The 23,965-nt window shown below is 43.7% G+C and overlaps 1 protein-coding gene across 1 annotated transcript; it reads right to left on the bottom strand.

The window, feature by feature from the left end:
* Window positions 1-2,751: 2,751 nt before the first annotated feature.
* Window positions 2,752-22,139, bottom strand: p4hb (prolyl 4-hydroxylase, beta polypeptide). The gene is made up of 11 exons (XM_076293632.1): window positions 21,833-22,139; window positions 19,575-19,781; window positions 18,165-18,298; window positions 17,787-17,924; window positions 15,727-15,831; window positions 15,471-15,596; window positions 15,145-15,345; window positions 12,688-12,808; window positions 11,399-11,580; window positions 8,513-8,620; window positions 2,752-4,379 (listed from the first exon to the last, which is right to left on the bottom strand). Exons 1-11 carry the CDS (start codon window positions 21,969-21,971, stop codon window positions 4,317-4,319), a joined length of 1,524 nt encoding a protein of 507 aa, XP_076149747.1. The 5' UTR covers window positions 21,972-22,139; the 3' UTR covers window positions 2,752-4,316.
* Between the last annotated feature and the right edge of the window lie 1,826 nt (window positions 22,140-23,965).

Genomic DNA, 23,965 nt, shown 5'->3' with positions numbered 1-23,965 from the left:
ACACATGGTCAGCAGCATTAGTTGGGCCAAACTAAGATAAAGGTTTCCTTTGGAACAAAATGGAGGGTGATCTTTCAGTCCTGGTTCTGGGGTGGGCCTCTGGAAACACCCGTAAGGGAGCTGAACACGCAGCAACGGGTAAACCAGAGACTTACAAGCAGACCAGGGCTGTTAGGTTGCTACAGCCCATCTTATCTTTTTTTTCCCCCTGGTGATTCAAGCCCTAGCCCTAGAATAAGATATACTCAGAGAAGCCTGAGATTCTAATATATGAGAGATCTGCTCACAACAACAAGTAAGATAACAAACCACCAACATTTGATTAAGTGACTACCCATTAGGAGAATTGTATGACTATAGGTGTAGTTACGCTTGACTTATGTAGCCACTAAAGTATATAAGCACTCTTAGAATGTAAAACTCTTTGTTTCAACCAGCTGTGCTGGTTTGCAAAGATTGAATATAATTGGATGATTTTGATCACTGGCTCCTGTCTCATCTTCTTGATTCCGAATTGATTTACCTAACAGAATTGGTCCCGGGATCCCAACATCTGGGGTCAGAACGAGCTTTCTGAAAAACCGTACATGGTGAGGTCTGGGACCTTGGATTTGAAATCCTGAAAGCCCTTGGTTGTCTGAGACAGCAAGGTGAGATGGCTGACCTTCTGACCCCCGGTGACGGGATCCTACTGAAAGGGAATTCTCCTGAGACGTTGGAGCGAGAACCAGTGATCAAGCAAAAAGGCGAACGTTCGGTGAGTAAAAAATAAATAAATAAAAATCTCCTCCGTAGGGAGTCAAGGCTATTTTGTAGTAGTAGTCTTTGGATGAAAAGAAAACCAGAGCGAGCAGGCTAAGGGTGGACTCATCCTAAATAGAAAAACTACTAGGAGGGCTATTTGGTAGAAGTAGTCCTAAGATGAGATGAAACCCAAAGCGAAGAGGCTCAGGGGTGATTCATCCTAAATAGAAAAACCTAGTTTTATGAGATCCTTTTGATATTTATAACGACCTCTACATAGTGCTCATTGGTGAGGGAAATAACAGTTTTTCATGTAATATGTGATGATCTAAAGTGTATATTTACACGGTTAGCCTCAAATTACATTGATTTAATCAATGACTAAAATGTCATAGGGTCGCAACCTCCTACATCATCTTCCAGTGTTTTATATACATTTTGGTATCTGATATCTCCACCTAGGAATATCTGTTGTTTTAACTAAATTTAGTGAAGCTTTGCAGGGAAAATTAAATGCTGTGTGCTGTGCTATAAAGAGTGTTGGATGCCTGGACCAAAGCATCAAGGCCATCCTTGCTCTCCCCAATCCACTACAAGTCACAGGAGCACATATGCGAGATGATGGGTATGTTAATTATATCAGATTACATATGCCAGTTTTGGTTTAGATTTTCCAGTTGTAAATGTAATGAAGGCCCCATAGAAAGTATGACCATTTTTCTTAAATACAGGCTAATTGTTTCCCCAAGCTTCCTGCTCCCCATGCTAATAGAACCTGACCCAAGTTATCCTTCCACGTGTAGGCCGCAAACACTGTAAGTCATGCGGACGCTATGTTCCTGCTTCAAGGTAGACACAGATGTGTTTTGACTGTTGATTGGCTAGGTGTGCAGACATCCCAACCTGCAAAAAGTCATTTCAGGGAGGGATCACGACCCCCCCCCCCCCCCCCTAAAAAAAAGAAAAAAAAAAACTTTAGCCTAGTCAGTCGGCCTACACCAAATAAGGAAGGCCTATAGATAGAAAATATTTAGATTTTGGTAGTTTGGTGTTTTCATGTAGCCTTGGCAACTAGCCATCTAGGCTATAGGCCTGAATAATATGCACATTAATTGGCACTTAAACTCACCTCAACATGTATTTTGCAATCATTTCACCTGGCATGGGCAATGCTAAAGTCACTGTTACAAACAGGGCAGCGTGCAAGACTAGGTCTATCATTATTTTTTACTCTAATGAGACAAGGGTAGCCTACATTTTCGTTTTTTTTGAGGCACTGACTCTGCTATGACGCTACACTGAACTGATTAATTAAGTTCGGGAGAAAAGAGATCAATTAAAGCCCGCCTACACTGAAAACTGATTGGTTGATTTAGCGAAACAGGCCAATCAGGATGCTCTCTCTCTCTTGGATGCGCTCAGGCACCCACGCACCACCTCTCTCTCTCTCCCTCCCGTCGTCCCTACACCTACATCTGCATTGAATAGATCAAAGGGAAAATGGATAGAATACGCTCTCCGTGTAAATGGGGCTAAGCCTCCACCTCGTCTGGGGCAAGAAATTATCATACAGAAATATTCCCTTCAATGCTCATTCCACACATGCATTTCTGTTCGCATTAGCTTTATATTTTGGGCTACATGTGACGTGATGCTTTTGGACACGCATGCACTGGCCAGATGTCACGTCATTCTTTCAGCTGGTGGTAGATCAGTGATATCTTCTTAGGATGACATTTTAGGAAACAGACGTCAGACTACCCCTCAACCCAGCTGCCCTCATCTGTGGCCATGCTGAGGACATTTTGTAGAACATGCCACTGAGATTCACTCAGAGACACACAATGAGATCTCATGTCTACCATTGTAAGTTTTACCAAAATAGTCTGAAAATGCCTTTAGAAACTAGACAGTACTTCATAGGTTTCATGTGCCAGTCTATGTTTATTATACGGGCTATTGAATTACTAATGTGGTGTGCTGCAAAGTTTCACAAAAAGAGACAAGTGTTTTTCACCATTTTTTTTAATTTTTATTTTATTTGGCCACCAGTTTACTTCTCCATGTCGATTTGAATGTGATGGAATGCTTTTGTTTCTTCTTAACTGCTCATCTGTTCAACTGTCCAATCCCATGACCCTTCACCACAGACCCACCCTTCAGATCAAGCCTCCCTCCCTCCCTCAAAAACAAACCCTTAGGAAAAAAAAAAAAAAAATGAACACGCATAAAAAAATAACCCTTTACATTCACAACCCCTGCCCTTGGACGCGAGGGAAATAAAGCAGAATAACTCACATTTACACACAAGCACATACACTCACACACACACACTCTGCCCCTCCCTGTAATCATGACCACACACACACACACACACACACACACACACACACACACATAACCACCCGGGACGCTCCTCTGAGGAGGGTGCCACCACTGGAGTACATGACGGAGGAATGGGGGAGCTAAAAGCAGGCGGTTGTGGGGGTGGGTGGGTGGAGAGTAGGCTGCAGGACTGCTGCACATTCCCCCTGACTACACTGATTTAAAAAAAAAAAACTAATGTTTAACTTCAGCCATTTCAGTAACTGCTGTGGAAATCTCAAGATGGTGTGAATTCAGTGCAACAGAACATGGAACATGACAGTCGCGTGACCCTTCCCACTGATCCCAAGTCTGCTAAAGGAGAGACAGACACCTGGCGCCGACACAGCCACAGGGACACAGAGTGCTGCTGGGGCCACGAGTATTTGGATTACATGGAACAGATTAACATAAACATTAAATAAAATTCTCTCCAAGATTTCTTATTAAAAAGGTTCAGTAGCCAAGTGAGGGGGGCCGGGGAGGAGGCGTGGAATATGCACGGGAGGCCTAAAAAAGATATGCTCAAAGACAATAGAAGAACCCACAATTGGTCTCAGCTACACCAGCGTGTTAATTGTGATTGCTCGTAACATAGAATGCATTCTTGTAATTAGCCTTTTACAGTATGTTTATATATGTATATTTATATGTGGCCCCAAAGCCCTGAGATCAGTCCATCCACACACCATATTCTTCCCCAAACTGAATTTAGAAAAAAAAAAAAATATATATTACTGGCTTCCTCTTCAAGTCAAGAGATCATTTACGGCAACTGGCTCACATATCACAGCATTAGCACGTGTAGCCTATGGATGTGTGGGCTGAATTCGATTTTGTTTTTTCTTTACTTTAAAAGGGGGCTCCACAAACATGAATCAAATTCATTTTCATATAATAATGCCAAAACTGATAATCACAAGAACTCAAAAATAAACAGAACACCAAGTGGGCTCCGTGGAAACCCCTTGGCGCCATCTGATTGAGTGCCTGCTGGAGGATATACGCAGTCTTTCTGGGCCCATACGCGGGTGGAGGAGGCAAAGTGGCAGCTACACGAGCTTTGTGGTGGTTCCTGCAATGCTTGGCCGCTGGAGAGCAGTTGTGCATTAGTGTTCAAAGAACAGGGAGGTTGAGGGTGGTGGTGGTGGTGGTGGTGGTGTTGTTGCGGGGGGGTTGTTTCTGCTTCTTCCATGTTGCTCTCTCTCTTATAACTCATCGTGTCCATCTGCGTCCTCATCATCCTCGATGTCACTGATGTCTTCCATATCCTGTTTGGGGAGGGGGAAAAAAACTGTAAACTCAAAAAAAAGTTGCTATGTTATTGAATCAAAGAGCACCAAGAACTGAACTTTGAGGGACTCCACATGGAGTTAATTTTCTTATGCAGGTAAATGCCAATGCTGACAGCCATTCAAAGCCTTTTAAAAACCTGACTATCCAAATGTAGAACCAGATATTAAGTCGGTATATAAATGGTATATTGTCTTTCCAGAGGAATGTCAACATTTTTATTAAAACGTTTATCTATATGCATACATTTTCATGCATTCAGAAAAATATAATGGCTGGTGACTAACTTATAACTTTAAGTCAAGAAATCAGATCAGGTCAGTGCTATCTTTACAGGACACCGAAAGAATTACACATGCCTTTGTTTCATCTAGACTTGATTATTGGAATGCCTTTTCCACCTACCGATCCATCTCTCGTTTACCGACTGTTCAGAACTCAGCAGCCAGAATTTTGACAAAATCTAAATTTAGGGAACAAAATCACCCCAGTTTTGGCCAATCTACACTAGTTGCCACTGAGTTCTAAGATTCATTTTAAAATCCTTCTAATAACCTATAAAGCGGGTTTGGCACCTGACAATTTAAAATATTTATTAACCCCCCTACTGTCCGGCTCGGCCCCTCAGATCCTCCAGCCTGGGACTTTTAGTTGTTCCAGAAAGTAAACGGTCATCTAGGGGTGACTGATCGTTTGCAGTTAGAGCACCCAAGCTGCGGAACAGCCTCCGTTATAACATTAAATCTGCACCATCAGTGGCTGCTTTTAAATTTAGTCTAAAGACCCATTTCTATACAATTGCCTTCCTTCATTAGTGACTGATTCCACTTATGTCTGCTAATGTATTATCATTATTATCATCCGTTTGTTTGTTATTGAGTTAAGTTTGTGTTTGATAGTTTGCTATTTATGTATTTATTTATTAATTATATTATATTATATCATTACTACTATTGTTTGGTTTCTCTGTCTGTAAAGCACTTTGTACTCCGTGCTTGAAAAGTGTTATATAAATAAATGTTGTTGCATTACTATTATTATTAGAAATCATAATTAGTAGGGCTGGGATAAACGATTATTTTTTAAACGATTAATCTAGCGATTATTTTTTCGATGCATCGATTAATCTAACGATTCATTTTTTCAGTCCGATTCGATTTCGATTCGATTATCTCCTCATTCATTGGCTAATAGCAACTTATACAAGTTTATTTACATATCTGAATGAATTAAACATGAATTCTTTAACATTGCAATATATGTTTATTGCTTTTAAGATTCCAAAATAAAAGACTATACAAGTGCAAAGTAATGCATTCTTAGTCAGAGGTAGCATTCAATAAAGTTCAGTAGTGTATAGGTCTAATTGAGTGCCTGTCACTTTAAGACGTCTTGCAATTAACATTAACACAGTTAAAAGGCTGCTGATGTGTTTATGCAATTCATAATGTAGTTAGTTCAACACATTCAGAGTCAATAAAATGAGCCCTGCATGAGTAACGAAATACAAACAGCTGTAAGTAAGCATGCTAAACTTGACATCCAAACAGTATTCTAACATTAGCTTTGAGATACTGCTTGATTGCATACTGTAACTTAACTTAGTTTAGTCTCCTCAATGTACCATGTTGTGATAAGACCTTAGCAGAGTTTACTTTAACTTTAATGCAGCAGTTTTGAACAAATTTGCGCTGCATGGTCACAATGCTAAGCGGATTTAATAGCAATTTAGCCCACTGTGTTCTATGCAGTGCTTCTATGTGGCAACAACAATCCTTCAACAATCGTGAATATTTTGTTAAATGCACATGCAGAGGAGGAGCAGCGGGCTCGTTACGAGAGAGAGCGGGCGGGGCGAGGAAAGGCTGTGTGAGTAAAAAGTGCAATGAAATTATTTTATCTTATCTTTAATTTAAATAGTACAACATCAATGTGTGCTGGCCGGTTCTGATAAAAATATTAAGCAGCACACGTTATGCTTGACGACTCGACGCGCATATTTTGAGTCAACGTATTTTTTGCGTTGACGTCATCGATTACGTCGACGCGTTGTCCCAGCCCTAATAATTAGTCGTTGATTAAAGGGGCCATATCATAGCCACTCAGGTTGTAAAGGCCTTCTTGACCAGAGGATAAACTTCTGTTGACAGAGTTGCATGTGAGACAAGGCTGTAGTGGAAGCCCACAAAAACAAGGATAAACACCCCTGACAGACAGCTGCCCTGGCCATTAGCCAGTGATGTCTAGTTCCGGAATTAGCTTTCCAAGAAGAGCACAGAGTATTGAGAGCCATGTCTTCAGCCCAGGTTACCCCTTTACTTTTGTGTCTGAGTGGATTTTCACACATCAGTAACCATGAAAACCTATGCATGCTGTTGTGAAAAGCAAGAAGATTTCCCCTAAAAGCATTTTGACCTTCTTGGACGTAAACATAGTCTATTTGTAAAATCTATGCGTCGTTAAACAACTTCAGCAAGGGTCCTGGCGTCAGATCATCTTTTAGTATACGAAAAATTTCCCACTAGGTCTGCTTGAACCAACCTGGCTAGGTTTAAAACCTCACATCGAGAAATGCTTTGGCCAGTAAACATGTTCAGCTGACACCGGGAACCAAGTTGAGGTCATAAAACCTACGGCTGATTTAATTAAGACTCAATTTACCGACACCTTTAAAACAAGATGGTCAAAATGCTTTAAGGGGCAAATCTTCTCAGAGATCACAACAGAATTACCATTCCCAATAAGTCTACTTTGCATGATTTTGGAAACTTGCAAAAAAAAAAAAAAAAAAAAGCTTGCATCGAATTGTCTACTTAACAATACAATTTAAGTGCAAAGTCTTCAAACAGATGGCCAGCTTTAACACAAAAATGTTATTTGTGCTTTATCATTATTGCATTATTGAGGCTGCAGTGCAACCAATATATCCAGGGGTCAGGTGTTAGGGGCCAGGCGTTAAAAGGGCTCAACATGGAGCCAACTTGTATGTCAAAACATCATGGGTCATATGGGGGATATTTCAATAGGCTCATGCCCTGAATGCATTAATACAGGACCTGCTGCCAACTACAAACCAGTCAAATCTGGTCCTAGGAATGGGGGCGTCTACACTGCCAAGGCATTTTTCCCACCAACATACCACCACCTATGCCAGTGCCGACCTGATACTTGGGTAACAGTCTGCACCCTACACCGACAGGAGGCTACACCGACAGGAGGCTACACCGAGCCAAGAATTCCCTTAAATGGCACCATCCCAAGAGTCCAAGCTGACCGAGGTGCAAATAGAACTTCACCAGCACTTTAGATACAAGCTGGCTATCTTCCACTTAGTTTAAAAATCACTACACAAGGAAGTAGTCTCTGAAACTGTAAAGTCAAGGCTCAGCTCCATTGGCCAATTATTTTTCATCCCAAGAGATAAAGGCACACATGGAGAAAAGGAGTAATGTAGCCCTTTTCCACTATGGGAAAAACCCTGGTGTCTGAGGTAAAGCCTCTGACTTTTTCTATTTCCATGATTGAGGCTGGACTGGGGCTGTGGCGTATGGTCTCAGGTTAGCCCTGGAGTAGGGCAAGGCTGAATCGCAGCTGAACCAAGGACTTTTGGAATGGAATACCATGCAACAATAAAACAGACCAGTAGTATTTGTTTAGGGTTGCCTAGCAACAGAAGTAACTTTGCTCTTTTTTGAGAAGAAAAACAATCTACAGGTATACAAAAAGGATACTGCTTCTTAGAATTGTATGACTTGTAAATGTCCTAATTTGACGTATGCTCGCGGTGTCGTCGCTAAGCACTGCTTAGAAGTTTCTAGCATTGTTAGCTTATGTCCCCGATGTTACAGCTCCTTATGGAAAGAGAACACTGAGGCCACGCACCATTTTTTAAGACCAGGGAAAAGCCTCGGGCCAACCCCGGTCCTTAATGAAAAAGAGCCAATGGTGTGGATGATGTAACAATGTTTGCCCCAATCGCTTGCTACCTTTGATACATCTTAAAATAAAGTGAATGTCGGATCAAATCAGAGCAAGCCAATATAAGGTTGTGAACTACAGGGAAAGGCTAGGCGTAAATGTCAAGGTCAGTTCTATGCAGATGGTCACTCACTTCTCCCTCATCCTCATCATCTCCAGCTGGGGCACCACCTTCCTTTCCTCCGCTCTCCAAGAACTTTGTGAAGCCCTCCAATGTCCTTTCGCCATTGTAGTCAATCACCTGCGATTAGAAGACAGAAAGACATTTAATAGAATATAAACAACGCCACTAATGAACATTGCAAATGGTACATCTCCAAACATCAGCTCTGTGGAATACATTCTCTTGGCCTCTCAGGCTAAACCACATGTGCCCGAAATAAGGATACGGACACCCTCCAGCTGCCAGACGTTCAGGCTGCCATTAAGGCATTAGGGTCTTGGCGAGCCATCCAAATGTGGTTATTTTCACATGCTGGCTGAGGGCTGAACGTGTAGCTACACAAGACCTGCACTTCTGCTGCGGAGAGTGAGCCGTTGACCTTGCTGGTGCGTTCTGAAGGACACCAAAAGCGAGGTGCCTGGTGACCAGACTGCTTGGGTCACTTAATACAGCCCCTGTGTAATGAGCCTTTTGAGTATCACCGCTGAGACTTCCTTAGCTGGTGCTAAGTCACGTGCTGAGTTGGGGCGGGGGGGGGGGGGGGGGGTACTGTTAGCAAAATGGTCTCTATAGCAGAGGCTGCTGTCAGGTTTGCATCTGAACGGAAAGGTGCTAACGCTACGTGGGATTTGAAGAGGTCGGTCCCTGAGGTAGGAAAGGCATGCTGACGGGTGACATTAGCAATACATTGTTTTTTAGACATCACCAGAACCACCAAAAATAGAAATATCAAATATCAATAAATTACAGGAATTGGAGTTAGTGTTGGAACGATAGCTAACATTACTCAGTAACTGATTAAAGATTTCTACCGTATAATGCGCAAGTGTGTATGCATGTATGTGTCAGACCTGTGTGGTGCAGACAGTGCTTCACAAAGACACAGACAGACAACAAAATTGCACAAGTACACTGGTCCGTGCTCTACATCTAGATTTATACAATGTGAGTGTGAGTGTCTACCAATGTGTATGTGTGCATTCTGCATGAGTGTACACAAACTATTGTGTATTGCCATTGTGCCTATGTGCATGCATTAAATCTGTTTGGGAGCAGCATCTAGTGTGGACTTTTTACATTTACACACACAGATACACATGCCCACGTCCAGAAGCGCTGATCATAGGGGTGCAAGTCCTGGTTGGTGCACCTCTTTGAGATCAACACACCACAAGAATGTAATGTAATGTGTGAATGTAATCATTGGCGAAATAATGGCCGAGTTGGGGCCGAGTGGGGCTACATGCCCACCAAGTTTCATGGTCCCCAGTGTTTCAGTGCAGAGAATTGACCAACAGTTGATGGAAAGAGAAAAACAAAAACAACAACTCTGACAACACCTATATGACTGCACTCCACTAGAAGTGGTCATAATTAATGTTAATACCTACCGTTTTACCACCATTCAAAACCAAACCTCTGCCACTGATGCACAAATGATGATGATTTAAGTCCCCAGACTGAAACATACACCCAAACAAAGCATATCTCTGCCTGCCCAGACGTGCTTAACTAGCATAAGGGCAGGCAGGCCGGTATTCAAACCCTTCGCAACATGTTATTACAGATTATCTCTGAGCACGGTCCCCAGAGTGACTGTGTTTATCTGGTCTACCTTAAGAACTACACTAACCCCAAGCATGCAAACCATGTCAACAACTGCAGCCGCCAATGACCGCAGAGAATGATGAGAAACCCCGCCACGCCTCCTGATCAGCAGGTAGGGGGAGGAGGGGGGTGAAATATGGGCACCTAACTGGCAGCTTTAACCATATCCTCTGGTGCTTATGTGCAATGGGAGGCTGGGAGGGGTCATTTAATGGAGTCATGGGCTCTGGTTTCTGCACATGTTGACAGGGAACCCAAAAACAAGCTCATCTAAATCAGGAGTCCAATCAGTCCTCAAAGGCTCTTTTGTAGATGGGGGTAGGGGAGCAGTGCAGAAGCGCATGCCTCTGTTTGTGTGTATGGAGGTTGGTGGGGTGGCAACATGGCTCTGGCCATCAAAAATAACCCTTGAACTCTCTTGCAAGGGTGTAAAATTGTATAGGGGAATGTGAGCTGGTTACCCTGATGAGATGGGCTGATGTTTACGAAAAAGGACCAACATCGAAGCTGTCAGGTATTAAACCCCTTCTTGTCTTTCAAACGTGACCCGTGCCAAATGCATTGCGTTTTATTTCTTACTATGTTTTGGCAATGAGCCATCGACAAAATATGCTCATACCCCAACCCACCCCGAGTGGGCATCACACATCACCAAGGAAGAGACCTTGGGAGGAGGGTGGGGGTCCACTCAACATGCGTGCTCTTAAAACACATGGCATTTCAGCTGTCTTCAGAGCAGTCACGAGTTTCTCTTGAAAAGTATGCAGGCACTTTTGGCAAGAGTGAAATGGGAGCACCTATTGTGAGTGTCCTGGAGTGGCAGGCTCTGGTTCAAGATGAATGACACCTAAGGGAATACTCACTTCTAGCAAAACACTTGTGATTTTGGACCACAATCTACAAACACTTATTAGAAGAACAGGAGCTTTCGATATTGGCCTATGAAAGCTGTAGCAGGTGAAGAAAAGAACTTGGCAAGTGGACAGGGGAGACCCAGGAAACCATGCCAAGAGTGCAGTTCTACTGCTTTGCATAATGACACCTGGAGTTACAAGACTTTTCTTTTTGTGGGCTAGCTATCTGAAGTGCTCTAAATCTATTCAAATGGTGATTTGTTCCTCCTCACAATACAAAGCAGAGTAGAGGCGTAAGATTGCAAGAACGGTGTTACCGAAGACACCATTTAAATGGAAATGAAATTATTCTATGATGCAAATGCTACTCTTGGGTCGTAAAGGAGTTCCTCACCTTGCGCTCATCTCCAGCAGGGAAGAACTTGAGTGTGGGGAAGCTGTGGACTTTGACAGCCTCGATCTCGTTGGCGGTGGAGTCCATCTTGGCCACGATGATGCTCTTGTCGTCCTTGTACTTCTCTCCCAGCTGGTCCCAGATGGGTGCCAGCTGTTTGCAGTGTCCGCACCAGGGTGCATCTGCATAAGGGAGAGGACCACGGGTCAAAAACACAGGTATACATTTACAGAATTAGGTTAGGGAAAATGTATTAAGCATAGGATCTTGAGTCAGAAACATAGACCCTTGTTTTTTTTGGTTAAATGTATGCCGAAGAAAAAAGTGCCTCATTTTCCTTCACATAAAAAGATCAATAGACATACCACAAATGGAAACACGAACGAATGGCTGAGTATACGATAATATGATTGCAGTAATTTGAGCATATAGCATAGAATCCCATGTGACGGTCAGAATGAGGAAGGTAATTTGCTTCAATTAAAACACTCATGGGAAAATATGAGGGCATCAGGCTCGTTTACAGACTGACAGCTGTGGCCTTGCTGACCAGTCAGACAAAGCCTTACCCCCTGGGCAGCACCCGGATCTCAGCAGACATGCAAACCCGGCGGCACGTGCGCCCGGCTCAGTGACCCTATTCGCCGCGGACGCCCCCGCTCCACACCCATCAGGAAAAACCCCCCTGTCGCTCCATCGGCACTCGGATGAGTGTGAGACATTAAAGTGAAGCCGTGGAAAAAATGCCTCCCTCGCATCAGCTGGGCTCGCGCTGAGGGAGGGGGGAGACGGCAAATTTGTGGAAGGGACTGCTACCAAAATAACCCTGCTGGAGCCTAAATTTATCCAAATGTTTTCCAGCACTATATCTCGCATTACTGGCAGACAAAGCGTGGAGGACTTGATCTGTTGACGGCCTCCATCCTTCGCGTGGCCACACGGGGCTTAGCGAGCGGGTGCAGGAGCAGCGGTGGCGGCCGGCGGGGGAGACTCACGTTTCACACCCAGGGGCCTTTCTCTCTCTCTTTCTCTCACTCTGCTGCTCAACCCCCCCACCCCAACCCTAAGAGTGTAATCAGGCAAAGCCTCCTCAAAATAAATCATGCAATTCACATGTGTGAAAGTGAGCCGGGCCACCAGCTGGTCAAGGAGATTTGCTTGAATAGCGGTCGTGCCTGGGGTCGGACTGAACTTGAAAAGCTTAGCAACAGATGCAGCTTTACAGTGTGTGTGTGTGTGTGTGTGTGTGTGTGTGTGTGTTGTGGGGGGTGACAACAGGAAATACTTACAAAACTCAATAAAGACATTCTTGGTAGGATCAAAGACCACCTCTTCAAAGTTCTTTCCCACCAGGGTCTTCACTGGGTTCTTATCCCAGTCATCAGGGATGTCCTGACTCATGAGGTGGGGCTGGAGAAACAAAGTGGAAGGTGATCATCGTTCCAAACCACACCACACCACATTACACTCAAACTATAAACACATCAACATCACCAAGACTTCAGGGAGCAGAGTCCTGCTCAAGGTTTCATCCTGTTAAAAGCAGCTGTTTTTTCCCCTAGTTACGCTCACCTTGCTCTAGGGGTTTAGGTCTTAAGTTCAGAGAGTCTAGTGTTAATTTTGTCACCTATTTTTAATTTAGTCTTAGTCTTGTGACAAAATGTCCTTTTTAGTCTTTGTCATATTTAGTCATTCAAATATAATTTTTGTTAGTCAAGTTTTAGTCGACTAAAAGTCTTGTAATTTTATTCTAGTTTTAGTCAAAAGAAAACTAAAGGTCTTAGTCAGTTTTAGTCAAAACATTTTAGTCTTCTTTTTTATAACAAATTATTTCTGATTACCATGAGTGAAGTTTCACACATCTCAATTTTCCAACAATATTGTGTGTCCACAGGGCTACTCGTCTGTTATAATCACTCATTCTGATTTTTTGTCAGTCAGTATGTTTACATGCACATGTAAGTCAAGCTACAGTAATAGCTCGGCTGGGATTTGACCAGACAGTAAAGGATTTGACTGGACCACTGTCATGATATTCATAGACCAGTGTTTCTCAATGTGTGGTCCAGGGACTACTGGTGGTCCAAAAGCTATCCCACGTGGTCCACGAGCAGACGTGGTAAAATATAATATAGGCTAGATGAGTTGTTTGCAATATTGAACCAACTTGTATGTAAATCCAAACAGTTCTGCAACTCTGTCTATGTAAGATATGCCAGTTTAAATCATATGAATCCTCTGACACAATAAGCAAAGTGCAAAGACAATAAGCAAGGCGGTTCAGTGAGTAGGCCTATTGTGTAGTCTAATATACTGTTGAAGTAGGTCTAATCTTTTTTTTTTTAGCTAGGGTTAGTTAAGTGGTGAAGTTAGTCCTTCGTCTGAAAAAGTTTGAGTATTAATGTTTTACTTCGCCACGCTAGATGGCGATATGCGCCCAAACACAACACATTCCCCAAACAAACTCTGCATCTTAGCCATAGCTAACTTGCTAGCGAACATTCCATATGAGCTTACTTGCTAGCAAACTTTGCATCATCAGTGTAACTAGTTAAATAGTTGACATTACATGCTGAACATTTTCGTATGGACATTCTGGGGGATGTTAATTTGTATGAGAGAAGCTTCAATTTCTGGGTATGTAGCATTGTGGCATAAAGCTTAGGTAGTTAGCTTGCTAACTCTGGCAGAAATCCCCGGTGTTCTTGTTCCATGTAGTTTCGTGTTGCAGCCACAGGGTTGCAGTAACAGCACGTAGACTAGCCTACAGGAAAGCTGTTGCGCATGAACTCATTCGGAATATTTTGAAAACGTAACAGCTAGATATTCTGTCTTCTCATTTTGTAGACGAAAATGAAGAGAGATTTTATCTTAGTTTTTATTTCATGCAAAACATTTTAGTCTCGTCTTTTTTCGTCAACAATAATGCATCTTAAGATAGTCTTAGTCAGTGTTACAGGACATTAGTGCCGTCTCATCATCCTCACTATCGGAGACAGTGTCTATTGTTAATGGCACTATACAAATTAATGAAATAGAATTGAATTCCGCAAAGCAATAACCAGCACCCTGCAGAGCTGCCTGGCATTCCTGCTGCCTTGCACTGATCAGGTTCTGTGTGCATGACTGAACAGAGGAAAGCCAATTAGTCCGTCTCAGTTTCACATCTGCACCTCCGGCCCGTCGTGCTCGTGGACTGTGCAGGACGTGTGGCGGCCCTGACGTAAGAGTCCTCGAGCACCCTGTTGGCGCCAGCAATCACCGTCTTTGACAGTAAGGCACAGTCTGTGCTCACTGCAACCTACATTTGCACAGACAGCCCGACGCGTTCAGTTCCTGTCAAATGACGTCTAGAGCTTTGCTGCACAGGCAGCACAAATGCTGCTACGGCTAACAGCTCTATAGAGTTCTGGCGTTTGGAGGGGGGGTTGGGGTGCGGATGGCCTGCCCCCACTGCTAAAAATAAAATCAAGAGGAAACACTGCTACCCCATTGACTTTCTATTGGTACAGTAGCCACCATTACCATGATTCCCACAATCGATAGCGATTTTACTACAGCTCTATACACAGTTGCTTAATGGCCATTTTTGGTGGCCTTTTGCGCTGAGAAACTGAGGCTTACGTAACCACATACAAATTGAGCACCCAGTTGACCTTCACTGAGCTAAAAATGACCTGGACACTGGACCAAACGAGAGCCATGCTGCTAGAGAGAGTCTTGGTGGGGTCGGCTCCACCACTCACCTTGAGCTTGCCGTCGGCAAAGGCCGTGCAGAAGGAGATGATGTTCTCGGCGGTGATGTCGCTGGTCTCGGGCTTGTACTTGGTCATCTCGTCCTCCAGGGTGATGAGACGGATGGCGGGGCACTCCTCCTTCTTCAGGCCGAAGAACTCCAGGATGCGCTGGTTGTCGCCAACGTCGCTGTCGATGTAGATGAACAGGATCTGGAGAAGGAGACAGAACCAAGGCAGGGAACAGACATTAAGCAGCGTGATTTGGGGGTGGGGTTAATGTGGGTTAAATCTTGTTCTTGAAAGTTTTTAACAGCTCTGACAAGGCTGGTACCCACTTTTCCCTTAAAGCCCTGTGCTGCCTTCTTGAACTGGTCCATCTTATCTTGGAAGTCTGCTGCAGCCTTGGGCACGAACAACAGGATGTGGGACTTGATCTCTCCTCCGAAGATTTTAGGGGCAGTCTACAAAACAGAAAAACACAGATTGGATAGATACGTTATTCACACACACACACACACACACAAACACAGCCGGTAAAGAGTAAACAAAATGTCTAATGTGTACCCCCAGACGAGGGAGGAAGGGGGTTACCTGCTCAGTGAACTCGATGACCAGGGGCAGCTGGTTGGCCTTGATGAATGACAGGAGGGCATCCTTGGTCAGCTCGCCATCAAAAGTGTTGCGGCCCTCATCGAACTGGAGGGGAGGGGTGGGGGGTTAGAGGAAACATGATGGAGCACGATTAGCTTCAATGACAGTAAAGCTATAAAACATTCAATGAACTTAATATAGATTTACCAAACCAGCATGGCCCTAATCCCACACCCGGGCAACCGAAAACCCAGCGACAAGCACGACCCGGCAGTCTAAACAAAGTTTTATTGGGTGTTAAGAATAGCACTGGGCAGTGACTGGTGGCCCCTGGAAAGGCAGAGGCATCACTGGCTGACCACAACAGTTACAGACATTGACCAAGAATACACAGCAGGGTTTCCCAACTTTCCCCAGGCGATGCAGATAACAAACAAGCCTTGCAGCTGTTTATTGAAATTAAAGCAGCAGCTTTGGGGGGGCTGCTGTTTAAACAGAGGTCAGGGGAAGGCAATAGCAGCGATGAGTGTTGGATTACGCCCACAGAGAGAACGGCCAGGCAGCAACACAAAGAGAGGGAGGACGGGAGGTGGGTGGGGGGCTGTTTGGGTGTTAAGGCATAAGAATCTCATCAATGCCTCATTAGGCTGCAAGGCCAATGCAGAGGTTAAGCTTCAAGAACGATGGAGGCAAACCATATCCAATCACCTCCTACAGATGCTAATGACACCATTTACTATGAGACGTGCATGCCATGTTTTATAGGGGGAAAGGCAGGTTTATATTTAAGTATGTCATAATGTAGGATTGTTGTTCTTATCATAATTAAATGATATAGATTAGATAGTAGATAATAGAGTACACAGTAGATCACAAGATGATCATGGGATTAGAGAATAATTGCATTTTAAAGCATTACATCAATTCTCAAATCCAAAACGGATCTCAAGGCTGATCAATCAGCCTCACCCCTCCATGGCAATTAGGGAGAGGGCACCACCACATTTCAGTGGTTTCCTCAACACTGGCTGCCAGGCCGGCCGGAAACACTGTAGTTTTGACAGGACGTATTCAGCATACTGACCCCGATACCAACAGCATAGCCTTAAGGTCGGCAGAAAATGGCGTAACCCAAATCGAGTGGCCAGATGAGATGAGCAACCTCAATTGGCGCGATATCAAAATGACAGAGAGACAGTCTGCGCGACAAAGTAAGATACACCAGCCACTTCTTGGAAGACTCTGGATAGCAAAGCATCAGATATCAGACTGTGAAAGGTTCAACTGTCAAAATGCAAAAATATACAACTGTTATCTAATGACCCACCTAATATCATTACCCCTAGCTGAAGACAATCCAGATACTTCTGTTTTGCAAAATTGGAAACCAACCAAAATTGGCTTGGTCCAACTAAACAAGCTAACCAAATGACGGTCATGCCCACTGCTCTGGTCCACATATTGCAAATGTAAGCATGACAAGTGGATATTTGGGAGGGGGGGGGGGGGGGGTTATAATCCTTTTAATATTACATCAACAAAAGCCCATCCTGCTAGTACCCAGCAGAAGGAAGGGCTGCTCAAATACCCTCACTGGCCTATAAACATAATGGGAGCTAGTGGATGCCCTAAAGCAGTTATAACTTTGAGACAGGTTATTCAGAGAATGTGCAGCCAAGGCCAATATTAGCAACCATGACTGGATACCGCTGACGATCGACGTGACTGTCTGGATCGTGTTTCCTGGCCTGAATCACACGGGGTGTCGTCACTATAGGCTGGTGCCTTCTGTGATGCACCTTATAGGCTATATGCAATATTAGGAGTTAGATAGGATAGATACGTTATTCATCTAGTAGCTTATACAACCATAACACAACAAAGCTGCATGTTCACAAGTTCACGGGTGAAGGGAAGTGCCAACTGCATATCCTCAAGCCACTCTTAGGGACTCATTGGCCTACATTTGTGAACTAACTAAATCTACATTAAATCCCTACAAATCACAAAGCTGTGCAATGAAGTGTTGGGTTGTTGTGGTGAGGTCAGCCGCTTCATACCTTCTTAAAGAGGACAACTCCATCTTTGGACATCTCGTATTTGGAGTAGACGGCGGCGTCAGAGGTGATACCGAAAGGAACGTCATCCACGGCCTCTGCAGCCTTCAGGAAGGCCTTGGCACCATCGGACTCCACATCCTGAAGAGCAGCACAGTGCAACATTAGTTTCATTTGACTACATACTCATTCTCTGCAAACTTCCTGAACGCGTCAACTGTTAGTGTCAAGTTCAGAGAGGTCACTACCGTGTCAATTGCTTCCTTTTGGCGATTTTCACACATGTGCAGGAATCACACATCATAATAATCTCTTGTTCCATCTTTTAATACGTGGCACAATCGCTTCCTGTCAGCGGCTGAAAGCGGGCACACGCCTCACCTTGAAGAAGCCGATGACTGCGACCTCGTTGTCGGCCATCAGAGTCTCGGCCTGGGTGACCTCGGTCAGGGTGGTGGCGGAGGGGCCAGTGCGCTTCTTCAGCCAGTTGACGATGTCATCAGCGGTGCGGCCAGCTGTGGAGGAGAGGACAATGAGCACACGTGACCGCGCCGGGCAGAACGGGCAGAGCCGAGCGGCCCTGCTGGTACTGAGCAAACACTGTGTTGAGGTCAACAGGGCGAGAGGCAATTCAGCCTCCCCTTAGAGTCGCCTAGAAAGCAAATAGAGAGCTGGAACTGTTCCCATTTCCAGCGGGGCAGGGGAAGCATCTTTTTTGTTAAATTCCACTGGACAGGATATTGTGTAATCTCTCTGCATGACTGAAAAATACTATGTTAAACAAATCCAATTTTCATGACAGTGCTCTTTTTTGAGCAGTCATGAAAATTGATACGCCAATTCAAAAGTAAGATTAAGATTTTTAAACAGTTTACTGAAACCTGGAGCATTGTTTTTTGAACTGGATCTTTCCAGCTTTAGTGATTTTACATGATTAAACGAGTTAACAAAACATTCCTAAAGGCACGCAGTGTTTTTGTTCCCGGAGCTGTACTGTGGATTAAACCGAACAGCTGTCCGTAATAACAATGGCAGACAGCAGCAGGTAAATGCTGAAGCTGGAGTTTAGTGATGAAACGTGCAACAGTGCTGCAATGCTTCAGGGGGCCCCGGTAAGTGCAGCTGCTGACTGGCTGAGGTGCGGCTCCCGTCCAGCCCCCCCCCCCAGCTCCATTTTTGGGGAGAGTGGGAGGAGAGTAGCAGGAGCTGCCGTCGCTCAGGCCCGTCCCAGGCTAGCTCTGCCCTGCAGACCGCAGGAAACGTGCGGAACTGCACATCTCTCTCACTCACTCTCTCTCTCCCCCTGGCCCCAGGAGAAGGAGGAGCCTCACACGTTCCACACAGACTGCACTCTCACAAAGTGACACACACACACCACCACCACTCACCCTCCGCTCTTCCAGATGGGGTCACGTTAAAAGCATGTGGAAGTTGTTTGTCTCCAAACACACAACACCACGTCAGCAGGAATGTGGAAGGTTTAGGCGCTTAATTTCAAATGAATAGTTAGCGCTTAATTTCAAATGAATGATTCTGGTTAAAGCCAGGGTACAGCTAACTCAGCTTGAGACCAATGTTGAGCCACTAGTCTGCCTCTAGCTCTTCTGATTGTTAAGACCACATCAGCTCCTGTCTGTAAGCAAGGTTACTGATATCATGACCATGGCCAGTAAAGTTTTCATTAACTTGGCATGCTTATGTTAAACAAATCCAGTTGGACTAAAGTCAGCAGTGGGAAAAGGGGGCCAGTGACAGAGGTTGAAACTGAAGCAGAAGAGCCTTTTAACTCACCACTGTACTCCTTAGGAGACTCCTTCTCGCCACCCTTGAAGAACTTGATGGTAGGGTAACCGCGCACACCATACTCCTGGGCCAGATCTGCCTCCTCGGTGGCGTCCACCTTCCCCAGACGGATCTCCGAGCCCTCCGACTTCAGCATACCGGCAGCTTTGGCGAACTCTGGGGCCAGGGCCTTGCAGTGGCCACACCATGGCGCATCTGAGGCAGACAACACAACACAGAGTTTAAAGATGATGGTCTGAAACTAAGACACTTTCACTTGTTCACTTTCAATTATTTCAGAGGGAATAAAAACCAACTTTCTATTGCAAGGAACTACTCATGCGAGGCAAAACTTTGCAGAATGAAACTGTGCCATATGTGTGGCAATATCAGACATCTAATCATTTTTTTATCATTTCCAAAACTAATCACACACATTATGAGGCAAAAACACCTACAGAGGTCGAATCTTCATTCAATAGTCTGTCTGAACACAATCATTTACACCGCCATATGTTTTGTTGACCTTTTTAACCAATGCAAGAGATGCACCTCATTGTGATTCTAGCGGACACCGCCCAGGAGCTTAAACGTTAGCCCTAGGAAACCACTCTTGCATTTCGACACGTCGCTTACGTATCCCAGCATGACGCTCAATATTTTATTGGTGTCTTGTTGTCAGTCTGAAGTCCAAAGACCACATGGATACGGTGCATTCCGCCTTTTCGCATTGAGAAGTACACTTCCTCACAACACTTCATAAAATGTCATTTGTACATGTATTACATTTCATATCTATCCGGTAAAGGAAAAACAGAATACTTGATAAATCAACCAGCAAAGTTTCTAAAAACCGGCTGTCTTATGTACACGTCAACCTACCAACTGTTTGCCCCGCCCGTTTATCAAATACTGTGGGGAAACTACTATTTCGCCCTCCCCCTACACTACATTCATTGGGACATCTACATCGTGGAGTTGTTTGACTGGGTGAGGGGGTTGTCGTGCAAAACTATGGGATCGCTTCAGGACAGCCAATGAAGTCGTGGTAGGATTCCCCTGTTTGCACTACAAAATGGGGTGGATGTTCTAAGAAGCCCAGAATCAATGAAACATCTGCAAAATGCATTTGAAGGGTGACTTTGTTAACTTCACTTGCTACGACTTTATAATGTTAGCAGATCACATTATTATTTTGCAAGTGAAACCGAAACTCAACTTCCAGAACAAGGAAATATAAAATCCAATACCCATTTTGTACAGCGTGGAATCTCATTGAACAGGCGTTTAGCACATTATACACTTCTTTAATCTATAGAATTCACTATCATTTGCACACAGCTAACTGAAACTAGCCATATAATGTCAGAACCACAAAATCCGACACCTAAACTTCGAGTAAACAATCTGCAATGCATCCGCTTGGTATGTCATGCCCATGAGCACCTAACGTCAGTCCAAACAAAATTAACGTAAGCCATGGGTCATCAAAAAGTGCTGTAAAACATTAAATTATATTAGATTACTTGCGGCATCACACCAGGCCAGCCATATAAAAATGATATATTGGCCATCTGATTGCTCTGCGTATTGCGCACTAACGATTAGGATTAAGATTAACGTCAAATACTTGGTGGGATCCATCAATTCAATCTTACAATTCATCACTGCGAAACAGTAAAAACTTGGAAAGATTAGAGCGACGCTAACGTTATCTATTCAAGTTCACCATAGAGAAACTGAGCTAACAGCATTAGCCAGCTAACTGATAGCTACGTGTTCATTGGGTTAAAAAACACAACATAGCTTGCTAAGTGCCAAACTAACTTATCGCTACCGAACTAATGTATACTGGCAACGATTTCAACGTCACACAACAGTCATTAATTTTGCTAACGTGTTAACGGAGACGTTTGACATTAGCCAACATTTGCTAAGCTGTTACTCACTCCGTAATATTAGTTTAAACACCAACTACCTATTCGAAGTATAACATTACAATGATTATACGACAATCAAACTAATAGTTTATTATTACAATTAATCGTTAGAGACATTTACGAACAAGCTAATGTTACAGAAGCTAGCTTTCCAGTCAGTTTGCTAACGTTCGCGATGCAAGTGTCGTTCTGCATTAAGTTACCTGACGAAGCATCATCATGATGAGACAATCATACCTAAATATAACTTAATCAGCGACACTGTTGTCATTCAGAAATGAACAAGTGAGTTAAGTCAACATCATAGCAGACAGGCGGGATACTCACAAAATTCAACCAGAATGTGTGGGTGAGCCTTCAGAGCCTCATCGAAGTTACTTTTCTTCAATACAAGAACATCTTCTTCCTCAGTTATTTCAGCCCTGCTTGCCACAGCTAGGGTACAGAGTAACAAAAACTTAAGCATGGTTGCACTTGACGGCAGTACCAGAAGAAGGCAGATTTGCAGACTAAAGCCGGCGGATTCACAGGCTGACACTTTGCGTCGTTAAATCTTTTTTTTTCTTGTTACAGTCGCCTGTATTTTGTCTCTGCCGCTACTAACGTGGCAGTGCGTGCAGAACTGGAGAGGTCAACCAATTTGCGCATGCGCATTTATGAGGTTGAATGCTGTTCGTGTTGAATTGTGACTGGACCACGGCGCACAGTACCTGGAAGTGAAAGAGACCTTTAGCATTCATACAGGCTTTGAGTTGTTTTCATAATAGCAACACGCGTTTGTTTAAGTCTTATGTACAAATCGTTACAACCTTTCTGGACTAATCCTAGCAAATCAGCAGGCACCCGTTTTGAGTGCCGAGAGTAAAATGATGTTAGCCGAAATCTGTCATCCCAGGCCCTACACACGAACATCATGAGATTAGTTTTCAAAACAATCAATGGTCGACATCGATGGTCTTTCTATGTGTGCCTATTCACGTTTTATGTTGAAGGCTACATAAGTAGAACTATGTGGCCACGTTCTAGCATTAGCATTTGTAGCATATTGAGGCATCATAATGAGCATATTTAACATAATTAACCATAGCCTCTGTGCATCAACCCCCCCCCCCCCCACACACACACACACACACATTTACCAGTACACTGTCAGTTTTCTGAGGTGTGTAACACAGATGCAAACTTATTTGTCCTCAGTCAAACGTGTGATATGTCCTTGAGCTTTGTTATATTCAGCTGCATTTATCTAACAACCAGGAAATCCAGGAAAACCAGGCTATCTTGTCTGCAACAACAACAAAACTTTTTTTGTTTAAACATTTGTGGTCCAGGAATCAATGTTAGCTATACAAGCAAAATGTGAAATTGATATTAGAATGTGTGCTGTAGGCTATTGTATCAGTTGAAACTATAGACCAACCTGTTTTAATTGCCTGCTAGTGTGAAGTATACTCACACTCACACTCACACACACACACACACAGACAGTTCTTCTCTTGTCATGACAAGTTCATAGTGCTTGATATACAACCCCATTTAGAATGCATTGTCTATGATTTCAATAATAAAGATTACAAGTTTTGATTTGTCTAACACACAAGATAGATTCCCATTTTGCCTCCATCCATCTTAAATGTGCTCGGGCCCAGATAAGATGGCAGCATTTCATTATCATCTCTAATTATGGTCAAACCGCAATGACAGGCCGTGCCATCCCAGAAGATCACGGCTATTCAATCCTGCCCTATCCCTTGCTTAGAAAGATTTCTCTGGATTCTCTGTGTGTGTTAGTGATATTGTAGCTTACTATAGATGATGAAATTCCCAAATTCTTTGTAATTTTACATCGAGGAGCATTATTCTTATATTATTACATTATTTGTCGACACATGTTTTCACCGAGTGATGAATATCCCAGCATCTTTACTTTTGAGAGACTAAGACTCTTGGATGCTCTTTTTTTTATACCCAATCATGGTGCCAGTACACAACTTTTTCAGCCTTATACTCTTTGCTTTTGTTGCCTCGTCCCAACATTTAAAAAAACAAAAAAAAAACATGTTGCTGGGATCAGTTTCAAATCCAAAGATATAATTTTCATGAAATATATAATCCTCTAAATATTCACGAGATTTGCAGATTATCAACCTGTTTCATTTACATTTTACACACCAAGCTGCTAACAGGCTCTGGCAGTATCACACTCTACTGGCAGAGACTGTGAGAATAGCTGCTGTTTCAGTGGCCCACCCCAGTCTGTTGGCCACATCAGCCTCTACCCACATGAAGTATGAGGAAGACCAGTGAGATTTGTTTCCTACTTTGAGTTCCTGCTCGCTTGCCGCTCTCTCTCTGCCAGTGTCAGTAACCAGGAAAAGCCCTACGTCTGGTTTGGCAAGAAGGTGAACTTTTCTGTAATCTACTAGAACCTGTGCTTGTTCTAAAGATTATGTAACTGAG

This window comes from Alosa pseudoharengus, unplaced genomic scaffold, assembly GCF_046254945.1.
Source record: "Alosa pseudoharengus isolate Yale_2024_CS ecotype anadromous, Long Island Sound unplaced genomic scaffold, YU_APseudo_1.1 YU_APseudo_1.1_scf_1, whole genome shotgun sequence".
Taxonomy (NCBI): domain Eukaryota; kingdom Metazoa; phylum Chordata; class Actinopteri; order Clupeiformes; family Clupeidae; genus Alosa; species Alosa pseudoharengus.
This window is presented reverse-complemented; position numbering and strand designations above follow the sequence as displayed.

Bases quoted from the DNA above. Each gene is read 5' to 3' on its own strand.
- p4hb (XM_076293632.1), bottom strand. From the start codon at position 21,971: ATGCTTAAGTTTTTGTTACTCTGTACCCTAGCTGTGGCAAGCAGGGCT. The intron at 15,597-15,726 runs GTAACCCCCTTC...TCTGTTTTGTAG, and splicing joins TCATCGAGTTCACTGAGCAG to ACTGCCCCTAAAATCTTCGG. The intron at 15,346-15,470 runs GTGGGTACCAGC...CTCCTTCTCCAG, and splicing joins CACAGGGCTTTAAGGGAAAA to ATCCTGTTCATCTACATCGA.